This window comes from Rattus norvegicus, chromosome 15, assembly GCF_036323735.1.
Source record: "Rattus norvegicus strain BN/NHsdMcwi chromosome 15, GRCr8, whole genome shotgun sequence".
NCBI lineage: Eukaryota > Metazoa > Chordata > Mammalia > Rodentia > Muridae > Rattus > Rattus norvegicus.
The window spans coordinates 25,527,964-25,545,399 of record NC_086033.1 but is presented as its reverse complement, the minus strand read 5'-3'; the positions used below and the strand labels follow the sequence as shown (position 1 = coordinate 25,545,399).

The 17,436-nt window shown below is 39.6% G+C and overlaps 1 protein-coding gene across 2 annotated transcripts in view; it reads left to right on the top strand.

The window, feature by feature from the left end:
* Positions 1 to 17,436, top strand: part of Armh4 (armadillo-like helical domain containing 4) — a 101,092-nt gene that overhangs the window by 11,170 nt on the left and 72,486 nt on the right. For both annotated transcript variants that reach the window (NM_001108374.1, XM_039093475.1), the window contains exons 3-4: positions 3,333 to 3,569; positions 7,079 to 7,270. In NM_001108374.1, the coding sequence (NP_001101844.1) occupies positions 3,333 to 3,569; positions 7,079 to 7,270 (429 nt within the window). The remainder of the gene's footprint in view (positions 1 to 3,332; positions 3,570 to 7,078; positions 7,271 to 17,436) is intronic.

The following is a 17,436-nucleotide window of genomic DNA, read 5'->3' as shown; positions in this document are numbered from 1 at the left end:
CCTGAGTGGCCATGTTTTGCTCCACTTGTTTGATTGTTTGTTTTTGCAATAATTTGTTAAGTTTTATTTTATGCTCATTGGTGTTTTAGCTACATGCATGTCTGAGTGAGGGTGTTGGATCCCCTTGAAAAGGACTTACAGGCAGTTGTGAGCTGCCATGTGGATACTGGGAGTTGAACCTGGATCCTCTAAGAGTAGCCAGTGCTCTTGACCACTGAGCCATCTCTCTAAACCCTGTTTTTGCCTGTTAAAGGTGACTTAGAAATAGTTACACATGTTTAAATCAAAGACAGAAGTATTCAAATAAATCATATATGTTCCATAAAAAAAATCATACTCTGTACATAAATCAAGGTCCTCAACTTTGGAGTGAAGTAGTAATTAGTTAGTCCACGCTAAACTCCCCAGCCAGTGGGCAGCTCAGTGGCTGGGCCACTTCTAAACCTTCCCACTGCTAACACACTCTCTCCTCTGATATTCCTGAATTATTACTTCCTAAAACCTCTTTCTATCCTGGCTGCCACAGACCCTGGCCTTCAGCCCTCGTGGGCCATAATTCTAGACTCTTACATCTTGGCAATGTCTCTGTCCCTCTTCTACACTCCTCAGACACAGACCTTCTCTTCTCGGCAATGATGATCTCTTCTCCCTCTTATTTTTGCCCCTTTTATTTTTTGCCCTGCACCCTCAAAGTCCCGCTTATGTCTCCCTACCCAGTCACTGGCCACCAGCAACTTTATTTACCAGTTAGAACCAGCTAAGGGCAGAGACCTACAGTGTCACACAGAGCCGTTGTGAACTCTTGTGTAATGTGGGAAGCCAATTAACATAAGCCATAAACCAACCCGCTACGTGGACTATTTTGCACAGACCCCACTCCTCCTTGGGACATGTAGCCATACGTGAAGATGCTTTCCGTTGCTTCCGGTGAAGCTTACTGCTGACATCTCCTGGGAAGGGACCAGGGATGCTTTAGAACATTCTCCGTCTGCTGCACAGCTTCCAGAAGCATTAGTCTCAACCAATATATCAATAGCATTGCAACCAATGGAGTTTAATGGTTTTCAGATTTTTTGTCATGAAAATATATAAACACCTGTGAAAATATGAAAGAAACGATTACGTGTTTAAATAGTTTAATAATAATATTGGTACTTATTTGGACATCATTGCGAATTATGTGTACATTTTTGACATTCTCACCAAAAATAATTAGGGAAATATCTATCTATTGATTTTAACCACTTTAGTTCTCTGACCTTATGAATCCAAAACTAAGTTGTCTAGTAATAATATGAAAGAAATTAAAAACCATCACTAGGCTTCATTCTGAATTTTCCACTTTTTCCTGGCCTCCATATATTTGAATATCAGAAAGTAAAAACACTAATATCTGCCATTGATGGATTATGCATTTATTGTGTGATTAATCCCATAATAACATATGGTAGGGAAGGCTTTAGGTAAATTTATATGTATTCACATTTCAATTTGTTTCAGAATGTATACAAATCTTGTAACCTGGCCCAGGTTACCTATTAATAGGAAAAATATCAACAAAAATATTGATAATGTTATGGCTTCTAAAGTTTAGTTGAGATCTACTATAAATGGGGACAATAGCCATTGGATAAATAATAAAGGTAAGACAGAATGCTTTAAATGCCTATTAGAGTTTTGTTTTGTTTTTGTTTGTTCATTTTTGAGACAGGACCTCGAGGTGCTCAGACCCACACTGGCTCGCTTCTAGTTTCTGAAGACTGGGCTAATAAAGCATAAATTTTTATATATGCTACCGGAAAACATTTTATAAGATGTATTTAAACTTTTCAAAGTTTGAGACTTTTTGAATGTGTGGCCCTGCCTCACAAGTGTAGAGATCTGCTTATTCATAAAGAGATCTCAGAAGCTGAGCTAAAGGCATTTTACACACCAGGCATAGCCTGCTTTAAACACAACATTAAGTGAGTTGCCTATAAAAGAATGACGATGTTAGGTAGGATTAAATGAGAATTGTATTTGAATTTTCTATAGCACTTAAGCTTCTAGAACATAAAATCACATGGTCCCCAGCATATATTCAACCATTACATTTATACTGTGATATTTTGGACTTATTTCAGCTTTTACAGATACAAGCTAAAAAATAAAATGGGTTTGATGATAGCCTAGTCTGATGATCAAATATGCCTGAGGAAGCTGAAGGCCCAAAAATGTCCAATTAATTAGTTTAGGATCACAGAGCTAATGAGTGGTAAAATCAAAATTCAGACCCAAGTAACTTAGCACTGTGGTGTGCATTCTTAACCACTGGATGACAGGACTCCACAGGTGCTATTACTGTCCTGCTCTTTTACCTCATGTGGGACGGTAAATTAAGAGCACACTCTGTACCCTGTTTACCTTGTCTTCTATCCCAGAAGCTATGCGAGCACTGATTGGTTGTTGTAATTATGGGTTTCTTTTTAAATGCCAACTTTCATTCCCCCTTTTATGTACACAAATATGAGCATTAATATGCAAAACACTTCTGAAACATTTTAGTGTGACTTAGTTATTATGTACAGTTTATTTATTTTAAGTGAACAAGTTTTTATTTATTATTTTTTAAACTTATTTTTATTGGATTTTTTGTTTATTTATTTACATTTCAAATGTTTTCCCCTTTCCTGGTTTCCTATCCATAAACCGCCTATCCCAAATCCCCCTTCTTCTGTGAGGGTGTTCCCCTTACTGCCTCCCTGCCCTGACATTTCCCTACACTGGGGTTTGAGCCTTGACAGGACCAAGGGATTCTCCTCCCATTGATGCCCAACAAGGTCATCCTCTGCTACATATGCAGCTGGAGCCATGGGTCTGTCCATGTGTACTCTTTGGATGGTGGTTTAGTCCCAGGAAGCTCTGGTTGGTTGGTATTGTTGTCCTTATGGGGTTGCAAACCCTTCAGCTCCTTCAGTCCTTTCTCTAACTCCTCCATTGGTGATCTTGTTCTCAGTTCAATGGTTTATTTCATAACAGACTGATTCAGTTAATATTCAAATATGTCTGAGAAGCTCAGCTAGCCGGCTCCCAATTTTGTTTCAATTTTATTTTAGGTTTATTGTTTGTTTGTTTGTTTGTTTTTTCATTAGCTTCTTTATTTCTTCCTTAGATTGTTCCACAACTCCCTAGAAGCAGCAATAATAACATCGTTTACTGGTTTTTGCTTCCCAAGTTCTCTTTGTTGTCCCAGTCTCTGAAAGAGCTGGCTGCCTCTTTTTGGTTAATTAACTTCATAGTGAATTGAATCTATAGGAATTTGGTCTACTTTAAAATGTCTCCTTCCTTTCCAGAGATGACAATGGCCACTCAAGAAATAGACTCCACGTTACCGGTGGTGACACAAGAGCATATGACCACCGTCGAGGTTCCCAGAGGCAGTGGGGAGCCTGAAGAGGCCATGCCATCCCTCTCCTCTGTGTCTGCTGAAGTGGATGATGCTGAGCTCTCCAGACGATGGGAGTCTCTGGCCACTCCAGCCTCCACCACTGTTGTCCCTCTGTCTCTCCAACTTACCTCATCCATGGAAGGTCAGCAGGGGAATGTGGGTTCAGTGTTTGAGGGCGAGTGTGGGTCTTTACTGTTAATAACTGGAATGAGAGAGGCAGCTGGCCCTTTCACCAGCATACACATGTTCCCTACCTGGAAAGATGGTCGGCTCTCTTTGCTTGTAGAAATGTTATAGGGTCAATGGATGAGGCAGACTCTTCTCCTGGTTCCCATGTCCAATCCTCCTGAGGGCTCCCGCCTAAGAGCCAGGGTGAGTAAACGTAAAAATAGTGAGGACCTTGGGTTGAAGCCACCTTTACCCTGTCTAAGACTGGGGCCCCAGGTAAGCTTCTGAACATTTGTAAACCTCTATTCATTTCCAGTAGTATCTATTTCTCTCTGGGATGTATAAATAATATACATATTTATATTAACTTATATCATTTATTTATATATATTTATTTTTACAATATATATAAAGAAATGGAGAACAATATGCATGTATTTATTCGGTTCTCTCTTCATCAGCCAAGTAAGGATGACTTTTAGACATCCATTGAGGTACTTGCACCAATATAATAAATATTTTTCAGCCCAGTCCCCTAATCCTCCTAAGAAAACCAAGCAAAACAAAACTCAACTCTGGAGTCTTGACCATGACTCTCATGAACTCTGATGACACTTCCTATCAGTCGTGACAACCAGCATTATCAATTTCTTTTTCATAATTCCCTGCAGTCCATGCCACTTCCTGGTTTCTTGTACCTGTACGCACTACTACAAGTATACATTTTAAATTTTCTGTTTTTGACTTTCTTTTTTTTTACATATTTATTTATTTTATTTATATGAGTACACTGCAGCTGCCTTCAGACACACCAGAAGAGGGCATCAGATCCCACTAAAGATGGTTGTGAGCCACCATGTGGTTGCTGGGAATTGAACTCAGGACCTCTGAAAGAGCAGTCAGTGCTCTTAACCACAGAGCCATCTCTCCAGCCTGTGTTTTTAACTTTCTAAGAGAAATCCTACACCACAGATGAAGTTTTTGGAACTCAGCATATTCACTTATTGTTCTAGCGGCCAAATGACTTGTAGTTTTTTGTTCTGACCATCGTATCCTACTCCATTATGTAAACACATCTCATTGCTCGTCCATTCTTCATCTACGTTCCTGCTGTCTGCATTTGGGCTACTTCTGGGTATACGTGTTGTGAATACTTCTATTATGAGCATTCTTCTGCGTGTACAGCATCGGACATGCCAAGGAATTTCTCTTAGGTAGTGAGTTGCTGGCCATAGGATGTATGAGTGTTTGGCATTGAGAGGCAATGTCTTCTTTTCAGAGTGGTTGTTGCACCAACTTATTTACCCATAAGGAATATAATAGGGTTCAGTGGCTATATATTATGGGAAATATTCCCTGTGACTTCATAGGCAAAGAGATTCTGAGTTATAAAGTTGGCAATGTGTGAAATCGGTCTGGGAAGATTCTGGTGATTCAAGCTACTATTGTAGATTCTTCTTTTTAAATTGGTTATTTTATTTATTTACATTTCAAATGTTTTCCCTTTTCAAGGTCTCCCACCCCATAATCCTCCCCATCCCATTCCTCCTCCCCTTTTTTCTCTAAGAGGGTGCTCCTCCACCCACCCACCCAGTCCTGCCTCACTGCTCTAGTATCCCCCTATGCTGGGGTATCAAGCCTTCACAGGACCAAGGGCCTCCTCTACCATTGCTGCCAAAATAGAGCAATCCTCTGATACAAATGTAGCTAGAGCCATGGACCCAACCATCTTTGGTTGGTGGTTTAGTCCCTGGGAGTTCTGAGGGGAGGTGGTCCAGTTACTTGATATTCTTATTATTCCTATGGGGTTGCAATTCGCAGCTCCTTCAGTCCTACTCCCATCTCTTCCATTGGAGTCCTCAGTCTCAGTCTGATGGTTGGCTGTCAATATCTGCATCTCTATTGGTCAGGTTGTGGCAGAGCCTTTCAGGCGAAAGCTATACCAGGCTCCTGTCAGTAAGCACTTCTCGACTTCAGCAAAATTGTTGGGGTTTGGTGTCTGTAGATGGGATAGATCCTAGGTGTGGCAGTCTCTGGATGGCCTTTCTTTCAGTCTCTGCTTCATATTTTTGTCCCTGCATTTCCTTTAGACAGGAACACTTCTGGATTAAAATCTTTGAGATGGGTGGGTGGTCCCATCCCTCAACTGGGAGCTGTGCCTACCTACTGGAGGTGGTATCTACAGGTTCTGTCTTCCCGTTGGGTATTTCAGCTAATGTCATCTCCGTGGGATCCTGGGAACCTCTCACTTTCTTGGTGTCTGGGACTTTCTAGGGGCTACCCCCTAGTTCCCCACCCCCACTGCTGCATATTTCTATTCATTTTCCTAACTTTCTCAATTCTCTCCTGTCTCTTTCCATATCTGATCCTGCCCCCCTTTTATACCCCTCCTCAGTTCTCCCTTCCAAGTCACTCCCTCCCTCTACCCCTTGTGATTATTTTGTTTCTCCTTCTAAGTAGGATCAAAGCATCCACACTTTGATTTTCTTGTTAAGATTCATATGATCTGTGAGTTGTATTGTGGGTATTCTGAGGTTTTGGTGTATTATGTCTTTATCAGTGAGTATACACCATGTGTGTTCTTTTGTGTCTGTGTTACCTCGCTCAGGATGATATCTTTTAGTTCCATACATTTGGAACTAAAATTAGTTCCAAATTTCATGAAGTCATTGTTTTTAATAGCTGAGTAGTATTCCATTGTGTAAATGTACCACATTTTCTGTATCCATTCTTCCATTGAGGGACATCTGGGTTGTTTTCAGCTTCTGGCTATTATAAATAAAGCTACTACAGACATAGTGGAGCATGTGTCCTTGTTATATGTTGGAGCAAATATTCGGTATATGCCCAGTAGTGCTGTAGCTGGGTTCTCGGGTAGAACTATTTTCAATTTTCTGAGGAACCACCAGATTGTTTTCTAAAGTGGTTTTACCAGCTTGCAATCCCACCAGCATCTTCTACATCCTCACCAGAGTCTGTTGTCACCTAAGTTTTTGATCTTGAGGTGGAATCTCAGGATTGTTTTAATTTGCATTTTCCTGATGCTTTTAATATTGGAAGCTTGGGGGTTCATTTGGATGTCTTGAAATGGAGTCTACTTTAGGTAGAGTTCTAGGCTGAGTCTCTTCCACATGATTTTTTTAAAGCATACTTGGTCTATCCAAACTATTCCCTGGTATTTAATTAAAACATATATATTCAATTGTCTGCCTTTGGAAACCCATATGAAATTCTAGATCCATTATACTGTCAATAGAATATGTTAGATATTAAAATTTAAAAGCAAAATTATGATTTGAAACATTGTCTTTTCAGGATGATGAAATGTTTTCTGTGTGTGGTTAGGTTGATGTGAGAAGAGATGAATTTAAGTTATAATTACAGAATTTACTGTGTTTCTAGTTTCTTGCCTTTCAAAGTTAACGGTAACATTTTCTATGTTGACTATCTTGTGGGTCAAGCCCTGTCTCTTGCGTTTGGCAGATCTCATGGACACAATCACTGGGCCAAATGAAGAATTCATACCAGTTTTGGGCTCCCCAATGACACCCCCTGCAGTGACTGTGGAAGCTCCCACAATTTCTCCAGCACTCCCTTCCGAGGGAAGAACGAGTCCATCCCTCAGCCGCCCAAATACAGCTGCCTCCTATGGCCTGGAACAACTCGAATCTGAAGGTATCCTTGTCTCTGCCCACTCATCTAAATAACAGCTAAGTCGGTGTACATGTAAGTCCCTGGGTAAACTGGCCTAGGAGAGTGTACTCTGCCACTGATTTTCCATAGCCTGTGAACTAACAATGGTTTCTACATTGTCAAATGGCTGAGCAAGCATACAAGGACAATATTTTGTGACGTGTACTATTACATAAACTTCAGGTGTCAGTGCTCATGAGTAAAGCTGTATTGATCTCCAGGTTCATGCCTCACTTGCATGTTGATGGCTACTTTGGAGCCATAACTCAAAACTGAGTCGGGGTGGTAAAGCCTAAGTGGCCTGGACAGGCCAGAGCACTTATAATAATGTCCTTTAAAGAGCGTGTTTACTGTCCCTAGCATGCAAACACACACACACACACACACACACACACACACACACACACACACACACACACACACACCATAATGTGTGACCTTAACTGCAGGTAAACATTGGAGTCAGACACCTCCTGAAGAGCCTTTTATTCAAAGCATCTGCCTGAGCGCTCGCGCTCTCTCTCTCTCTCTCTCTCTCTCTCTCTCTCTGTGATTCCAGTTAAATTTACACAGGCATAACATGGGATTAACGTTCAAAATGAGTGTCTTATTTGGTTTCATTATGCAGGCTGGAATAATATGAGAATAGTAGGTTTAAATGGAGGGGCTGTGTTTTTTCAACTGGATTTTTTTTTATTTTATTCAAACTTGAAATGTTTACTGTGTTTTGATAACATCACTGTCAGTACTGGGTTATTCTCTCAGTAATGTCTTTGAGTTACTGTCTAGATACTGACAGTTTCTTTATTACTTAAGGCTGAGAAATCCATGCCAAATTGTACTGTGTAAGGCATTGGCTTTGGCCAGGAACAATGTAATCGAGGCCCAGCTCCACATCACCAAGCAATAAGAATGGATATGGGGCCCACGGTCATGTGACTGCTTGAGTCAGCACCCTAAACGGGTGGAGGGTCACATTGTAGATACAAATAATTGAATCTAGTTATGCTAACCTGGACCACAGGGAAGCTCGTAGGGAGTCAACCATGACTTAGGATAGAGGACAGAGGATGTACTAGCATTCTATGTCTTCTCTACTGCAGGGAAGAGGTTCAGCTGGATGTCTAGGAGATGCTTTTCCCCAAAAGGATTCACCTTATCATTTTTGAATCTATGTGTATGTCTGTATGGGTGTATGTACCATGTATATGTTGGATCCCTTAGAAGCCAGAGTCATAAGATCCTCTGGAACTGGAGTCAGAGGGAGTTTCCATGGGTACTGGAAATCAAACTTGGATTCTCTGCAGAACAATACACACCCCTAACCCTTAGCCATCTCTCTAGCCTGTCTTGTAGATAACATTTATAATCCGCTCACTAAGAAACATGACACATGAAGAGTGGCTTGGATAATTTCCCAGAGGAATGCTGACTTAAGAAGCAGACCAATATGGTCCCAGAGGTTATCATCCCTGTCATGTCATGTGAAGACAGATACCACATGGCTTTGAGCTCAAAGCCTCAGTTTTCAGTTCCCTTGAATGCCACCTTGTAAAAAAAAATCATGTTTCCTTAAACTGTCTTGAAATATAGATGGCAGATGTACTTGGCAAGATTCATTAAATCAAAGGAAAAATGTATTTGTGAATAGTCTACACTTGTAAAACTGTAGTAGTTTTCTAAATTTAGTAGACGATGACAGTTGTGTTAAAATATGTGAGAATTTTTCTGATGTGGCTAAAGATATCCTGGGGTTTGAGATCTTTCCCTCTGCACAATTCAGTTTCAGCTTCTATTTTTCTTTTTGGAATATATTTTGTCAGGTTTCTAACTGAATTATGCTTCTTGTCAAAGCTTCTGAAAGACATTTTTGGTTAAAAACCATTTTTTTCTGTTACCTTAATGGGCTTAAGATAAGATCTAGAATTTGATTAGCACATAATTGTTCCTAAAGCCCGAGGTGCATAATTTATCTATAATTACTATGTTAAAAATGTCACAAGTTTATGCTGTCATTTAAATCTTGGAAAGCTGAAAAGGCTATATGTATTTAAACAGATGAACCTACCAAACTCCTGGATATATGAGAGGCCACCATTTTCAGCCTGTGTTTCTCTGCCTTGACTAGGAATGTAAACACAGCATGAGATGTTGCCTACTGGAGCATTTTAATTTTTTCACAGAACTATAACCAGGATTATTTTTATCAAAATGATTCATTAGTTGTGGTACATTTCCTTTAACTGCCTTCTTAGGTTATTTTGATTTTGAGACTGGGTATTTCTATGTAATTCACATTGGTCTGGACCTAGCTATAGAATAAGTTTGAGGCCAGTCCTGGACACATCAGACCCTGTCAAGCACACAAAAACGTGTATTTATTTGTCGATACACTTAATATTTTATGACATAAAAGCAGTTGTCAACATGTAGGTTATGACCTCTTCAGAGGGGGGACTGAATGACCCTTCCACAAGGGTCAGCTAAGATTATCAGAAAACACAGAGATATACCTTACTATTCATAACACCAAAATTAAAGTTATGGAGTAGCAAGGAAAATAATTTTATGGTTGGGGGTCGCCACAGCCTGAGAAGTTTGAGAACCACTGCAGGCAGAGTTTGCTTTACACAATTCAAAGTCGTTGTGTGTTTCATTTACTTCTAAGGAGATGTAAGTTAATCTATGCTAAGGATTTTCAACAATACTATGGGAAGTAGGACAATGATTGAACACTTCACTACTTAGAGACCGAAGACAGAGCTCAGTGGTAGGCTGTTTACCTAGTATGTGCAGGTCCCTGGTTCAATCCCAGGTACTCCACAAAGAAAAAGAATGTCGATGTTCAAACTTGCATTGGCTCTGTTTCTACCTGCTACTATGTTCAAGTGGGAGATCTGAAATCTCAGGTTTTGTGAATACCCTCCTTTTATTTTCTTACCTCTTTTGTTAAATGTCTGAAAATGGGGGAAACAGTGCGTACCAGCAGGGACAGGAAAATGGAGAGATAGGGCTTTCCTGGGATGCTGAAAGAGATGAAGCTGGATTCTTATTAAGATTGGGCCTGTTTAATGAATGTATGAGCACAGTGTTGAGACCAAGCCTTATCTCAGAAAATTTCCATTTTCTCATGGTTTCAAATGGCCCATTGCATACAGGTTTTTTTTTAATCTAATAAATGAACAAGAATTCTGTGATAAATTCAGAAGTAATAGAACAGTAATTGACTTGCTGGAGGACTCCTTTTTATGTGTATTTAATTTTAATAATTATAAATTTTATATACAGCATAAAAACATAGAAAAGCATACCTTTCTCTCTACATATGACATAAGAATTTCAAGAGAAAGTAAAATTTTTGTTTTGTTCTGTTTCATTTTGTTTTGTTTTGTTCAAGACAACTTTTCACTTTTTATCCCTGGCTAATCTGGAACTCTGTATGTAGACCAGTCTGGCTTTGAACTCACAGAGATCTACTAGCTTCTGCCCCTCACAAGTTGGGACAGAAAGTTGTGTTTGGAAAGGATGCCATTCTTTGTGTGACTGAGATGATATTTTGGGCAATATGGTGGTCTTCTTGCAGTTGACACTGAAGTCGAAAAGCCTTGTCTTTTCTTATTGGTTAATTAGAAAGCAATTTGGAGGTACCCTAAGAGGCTTTAAAAAACAGCTTCTCAGATAATGTTTTTGCGAACTCCTCTGAGGATACTGAGGTTCTTGTTTGATTTAAAATATTACTTAACGTGGATGGGTGTTTTGCCTGCACACATATACAGACACTACCTGGATACCTAGTGCTCACAAAGGCCAGATGGGTACTAGATCCCGGACACTGAGTTACACATGGTTGTGAGCTGCCGTAGAGATGCTGAGAATTGACCCAGGTCCTCTGCAGAATCAGTAAGTGCTCTTAACCTCGGAGCCAACTCTCTAGCCCTCTATGCGTCATTTGTAAGGGTCTCCTGTGTGACAGACTTTCAAAAACAGATTGCCAGACATTTCAGTTATTGGTTGCCTCTTAGTGTGGGTCTTTCTGTTGTCTTGCCTGAAGTCATCATTCATCACCAGACATCTGTGACAAGCCTCTTCTAAGCATCCGTCAACTCTCTCGAGTCGAAGAGCTGATCTCTTGGCACTCAGAATGGGTATCATATGCTTGCTAGTAATACTCATGTGGTCATTGCTATCTCAAAAGTGCTTTAAATTAGAATTATGGTGTACTGCTATAAAGGGTTCACAAATTCTCACACACACACACACACACACACACACACACACACACACACACCACAGAAGACAGCAGACATCCATTCTACTCTTCTGACATCTTCTTTCTTACCATTGGGAATAATTTATCAGTATACCCACACAATTTAGTAACATTGTTGCAGACTTGATGCCCTCCATTGGCCTCTGGTGTGTGTGTGTGTGTGTGTGTGTGTGTGTGTGTGTGTGTGTATACAGTATGCATGCACCTGTGTGTACATGCATGTGTATGTGTGTGCATGTGTACTTTTCCCAGTACTACTTGATGTGCTCATCTTTAGTTATCCAAAAACATCCTCTGTAAGGATGAAGACAAGGTTTTGTTTCGTTTATATACAGCAGGCTCACACTATCGTTTACTCATTTCATTATGAATGCATTTGGAAAGTATTTGGCAACTCAGGGAATACCATGAAAAATTAGGGTTTGACTTAACAGAACACAGGTTTAGTAGAAGAAGACATATGATAGATGTGTAAATTATACAATGCAGGTGAAAAATGAAAGTATTAAAAACATGAACAGAGATTCAAGGTCGGGAGAAACATTAGCTCTGGGCTACAGAGATATGCAACGGCATACACGCCTATCTTTCTGTGTATTCGGATTTATATAAATATGTTTAATTATCATTATGCTGTTGCTAACAGAAAAAGAGATGTGACAAATGTGGGGGAAATACTGAATAGATGTTAAGAGATACTATATATAACAGTGATGATAAATTACCTTATGACTGTTTGAACCAAGCAAAATTTTCTAATTTAGATAGTGATGAGATGAATTAGTCTTTATGATTAATTTTTTTTAACTGGATGTGGTAGCATACACCTTTAATCTCAGCTCTTAAAACGCAGAGTGGGGCAAGTTGATCTCTATGAATTTGAGGTTAGTCTGGTCCTCAGTGAATTTTAGACCAGCCAGAGTTACAAAATGAGACCCTGTTTTATATAGATATAGATAAAGATATGTAGATTGAGATAGACATAATCACATGTGACAGAATAGACAATACAGAAGAGCCAGCCATATCCTCAGGCTCAGACCAACAAATCTTTTATTTATTAGAAGCTGCACTCTGTTTCTCTCGCGAGGGATGTTCAAGTATCAAGTAGGTTTTGTTCTGAATGACTGATCTGGGCTCTTGCACCATAGAGACCCTCTATGGTGAGTGGTTCATGCACAGATTCCTAAGTGTCGTGAGTTTCCTGCAGTTGAAGAAAACATGTATCTTGGAGGTATATAATAACTTGCAGAATTTTCAAAAATTTAAAAATTGCTATTAGCATATATTAATCCTAAATAATAAATGCATTCTTTATTATATTATATATAGATAGCAAAAGTATTTTAGGTGTTTGCAGAGAAAACTTTTTTATTTTCATTTTTAAAATAGTTTAAAACTTACATTATTGTGTGTATTTGTTTTGTGTCTGTGCATGCACAAAAGTTGGAGAACATACTGTAGGGGTGTGTTTGTGTGTATGTGTGTTTGTATTCTTTTTACAGAAATAAACATGAGAATTCCATTGGGCTGAATACGCATTGTTACAAACCTGAGAAATATGTAGATGCATGTAAGGGTAATAACCATCATTGGCTATCTGGCCAACTGTACTCATCCTCTTGATGCTACTCGGATATCTCACTGCTGCTGCCTAGTGTTACTTTTTATTTTTTAAGGCAAGGTCTTACTCTGTAGTCCCACCCATAGCCCTGGAGCTTACTGTATAACTGAGACTCACACTGAACTTGGGGCAGTCCTCCTCCATCAGCCTGCCAAGTTCTGAGATTATAGGCATGAGTCACCACTCTTGGGTCATATCACCTCTTAATGTTCATATCCATGCATGGCCCTCATAGAAAAGATCAGAAAGAGATGTTATCTACTTAGATACTCCTATAAGTTTTATTCTGATCTTGGTAGGTTCTGACTCTGCTTACTAGAGTCTCCTTTTGCAGCCAAGCTACCTCTTCCTACACTGAATGATAATTCCAGATAAAAGTATCCCATGGTTATGCCCCTACTGAAATGCTATTTAATAAAAAAAAAACCCAAACCTCCAGACTTCAGCATGACAAGCTAATTGAGGCCAAGTGATGGCCTCATCTCCCACATACACACCACCTCTCATCTTTTGAGGTTGAAGGACATCCCCTTAACTCTGGAAGGCAGCAGTTTAATGGTGCTCATGATTAACTCCATTAATCATGTTAACTTCCAGCCTTCGGAGAGATAATCCCATGCCCAGTAGAAGCCTGCTCTCGTCTTATGACCACTACTGTGATGAAACACTCACACCTAAAGTGGTTAAGGAAGGAAGGACTTATGTGAGCAACAGTGCACATCCTCTAAGCAAAGCAGTGATGGCAGAGACATAAGGCAGGAACCTGAAGGCCATGCCTGCTTGCTGTTGCCTCAGCGTCACCTCTAACCAGGAACTCACAGCCAAGGAAGGGAAACAGAGGCTACGGGGGAGTGCTGCTTGATGGCTCTCGGCGGGATCATGTTCAATTAGTCCCCAACTTTGCCTGGGATCACTTCCACAAATAAACAAACAAACAAATTAATAATTAATTAATTAATTAATTAAATGATGCTGCTCACAGTGGTCTGGGCCCTCTTACATCAATAAACAATCAAGCCAGTTTCCCATAGACAAATCTGATCTAGGCAATTTCTCTCAAATGGCTCTAGGCTATGTTAAGTCAACTGTAAGAACTAATTAAAGCAAAGCCTGATTCTTTTCTAGACATTTTAAGACCATCCTCACCTATAGAATTGTAAGGCAAATAATAACCAAAGCTACATTATTCCAAAAATAAGGGGATGGAATTAAAATTGATAGGGAGAGGAAGGAGGCAGAATCAGTTCTGCTCAAACCCATCCTCTCTGAAGCCTCTCAGACCACCCTGCTCCCAACAACGAACGAGAGCTTATACTGGGAAAACTCCCCTGCTTCCAGTCTCAAGTGCATTCACTTGAGTATAAGTCCTGGATCCGTAATGAGACCTCACTGGAACTTAATGAAAGATTTTTGCCGTATTTGGACATCAGTTTTTCTATCTGTAAAACTGGGACGTTGATGTTTCTCCTCCTGGCTTGTGAGGAGGAAACATGAACTTGCATGTAAAAGTTCTTAGCGTACATTTAAACATGGAGCAAATACATAATGCGACTTAGTTTTATGATTCCTGACGTCATCTCCTAAGATTATGTATCATGTATTACCTGGTCTCATTTATTACAGTGACGTATATCTTCTCTACGTTGTTGTTATTGTCTGGGTGACAGGTAGTTGACATGACAATAGTAAAGAACAAGGCCGGAAGACACAGGAAGTGGCAATGTCTTGAAGGGAGACCACACCACTTCTGATCCAGACGGATGCAGTACTTTGTCAGGAGGAAGAACTGAGATTAGTGGTACCAGATCTAAGAAAAGCCCAGCCTTTTCATAGCACCTGAGACATGCTGAACTGTGTGTGGTAGGGATCAATTCAGATGGTTTTCTGCTTTAAGATGTTATTTCATTTTGGAGTCAGAATCCTGCAATGTAGCCCAGGCTGGACTCACTCTCCTGAACAGATTCAGGAAAAGAAAAACACAAATCAGTTCCCAAGAAACAAGACACTGAGAGACCACTGGAAATGTAAGCTATAAGACAGAATGCCGTCACCAAGAATTCTGTTCTCATGCATTTAAAGAATAAAGGCAAAGTACTAATAGCAGTCTTCATAAAATGAGCTGCTAAGACAGGGAGAGACACAACCCTGACAGGAAGGATGCTGTACTGCACATTCCAAGCTAGCTGGCCCTGGAGCTTCTAGCCAATTCTCTCATTTCGACCCCCCTTATTTCTACTACGTTTCACTGTAGTAGGGTTCAGATTACTGATGTTTCTCACTGCTTCCAGTATTTGTTTTCAAACTAGGGATTTTTTTCTCCTGAACTGTTTGTTTCTCTATCAGTAATTAGAGCCCCTTTTAATGGCTGGTAAGGCAGCTATGCAAATTAGTTTTTGTTTAGTTAAACATGAATAGTAATGTTTACAGAATCAATTAAGGATAAGCCTAAGAAATGTAGTGGAATGTATAATATAAACATACTAACGTATGGCATTCGGTAATGATGAGTACCATATAGAGGATTGTGAAGGAGTAATGCATATAGTTGCACTACTATATATGTGTATGATATTTAGTTTTAGCATATTTATGTGGATCTGTATATAGATAGGTGCATGTGAGCATTTGAGCATAGGTAACGTCAGATGCTGGATTCGGTTAAAGGATGAAGTTAAAGGTGGCTCTCAGCTATGTGGTGTAGGTGCTAGGAATGGAACTTGGCCTTTTGTAAGAGCAGTATGATCTCTTAGCCTCTCAGCCATCATGCATCCCTAATGGAAGATTGTTAAACACATTGTAATTCTTTGCTGCAATGATGAGTTCTCAGGGATTGTCTATTACAGTAGAAAGCTTGTTAACACATTTATGGTATAGATAGATAGATAGATAGATAGATAGATAGATAGATAGATAGATAGATAGATAGATCATATTCATGTTGAAATTTAATATTAAACTTCACAATATACTGCACAAATATTATTTATACATATCTCACATATGATAAAAATATGAAAGTGGGAATAGTTGAGATTTCAGTAATGTTAGGAGATTCATTAAATTCTCTTATATTTTTGGTTGCAAGCCTAGCCTTTAACAGCTCTCCAGCCCCATTAAATTCTCAACTGGATTTTGTGAGAGTTAAAAATGTCTGAGGTTTCTCAGCACCTTCTACTCTTAGAGAGCCATCTGCTGGAGGATTGCTTCATATCCTTAAAAGAAATTTAAGTTCTTTGGCTTTTAAGTTTCACATTCAATTTCATGCTCAATTTGAGAAAAATATGGCTGTAAAAGTAGTATCATTCCCAGGGCTGTACTTATTCTCATGTGTGTAAAGCCTTTTAGTAATAGTGCTATTAGTTAAATTAGTTAAAACAATTTAATCCCATTTATGAATGGTGCCGTCCGTGCATGCATGCGTATGCATATGACGTGTGTGAGTGCCAGTGCATCTATGCCATGGTGGGTTTCAGGAATGAAACTGGATCTTCAGGTTCCTGTGGCAAGTGATTTACTCACAGAGCCATCTTTCTGGCCCCTTGTTCTTGATCTTCAGGGTTCTCAGATGCTAGCAAACATTTCCCATTCCTCAAAAGGACATGGCAGAAACGAATACCACTCAGTTCAGGGAGTTGCCTTCTCCACAGTAGCCTTCTATTTTTTTCATGTGCATTAGTTTATTTGGCTTAGATCCTGCTTTAAATTTAAAGGAGGAAGGGAAAGGTCAGTGAAAAGAGAACTCTACCTTATAAAAACTTCATAAATAGGCCAAAGGTGAGGATTCCTATAAAAATGAATGCTTTAAGAAGGCAGAAGGAACAGGTGAGGAGCTGTCCAGAGTCAGGCAAGCAAGACATCCTAGGGACAAGGGTTCCTGTTCTGGTACTTTCCCCCAGGATGGGATGGCATATCTGCAAGGGTTCTTCATCCCTGTGGTGTGTTAGTGACAGCCTGGGGCTGCTCACTATGTGATAGTCTTTTGGATATGAAAAAAAAATGTCTATATTAGAGATTGTGGGTCAGCCTTCGGTGAGGTCTGCCTATGAGAATATCAGTGAAATTTGTGATGTCTAGTCTTGAGCAAACATAAAGCTTGATTTTTGGTGACCATGGATGGAAGGTATATTTGTAATTAATAAGAAAAACAACACCTAACCTCGAGGGACAACAATTCTGTGTTTGAACAAACTCCTCTTAAGCTCCGCTTAGATCGCATTTGAGGATTCCAAGTTCTTACTAAACGAACAGCCAGTA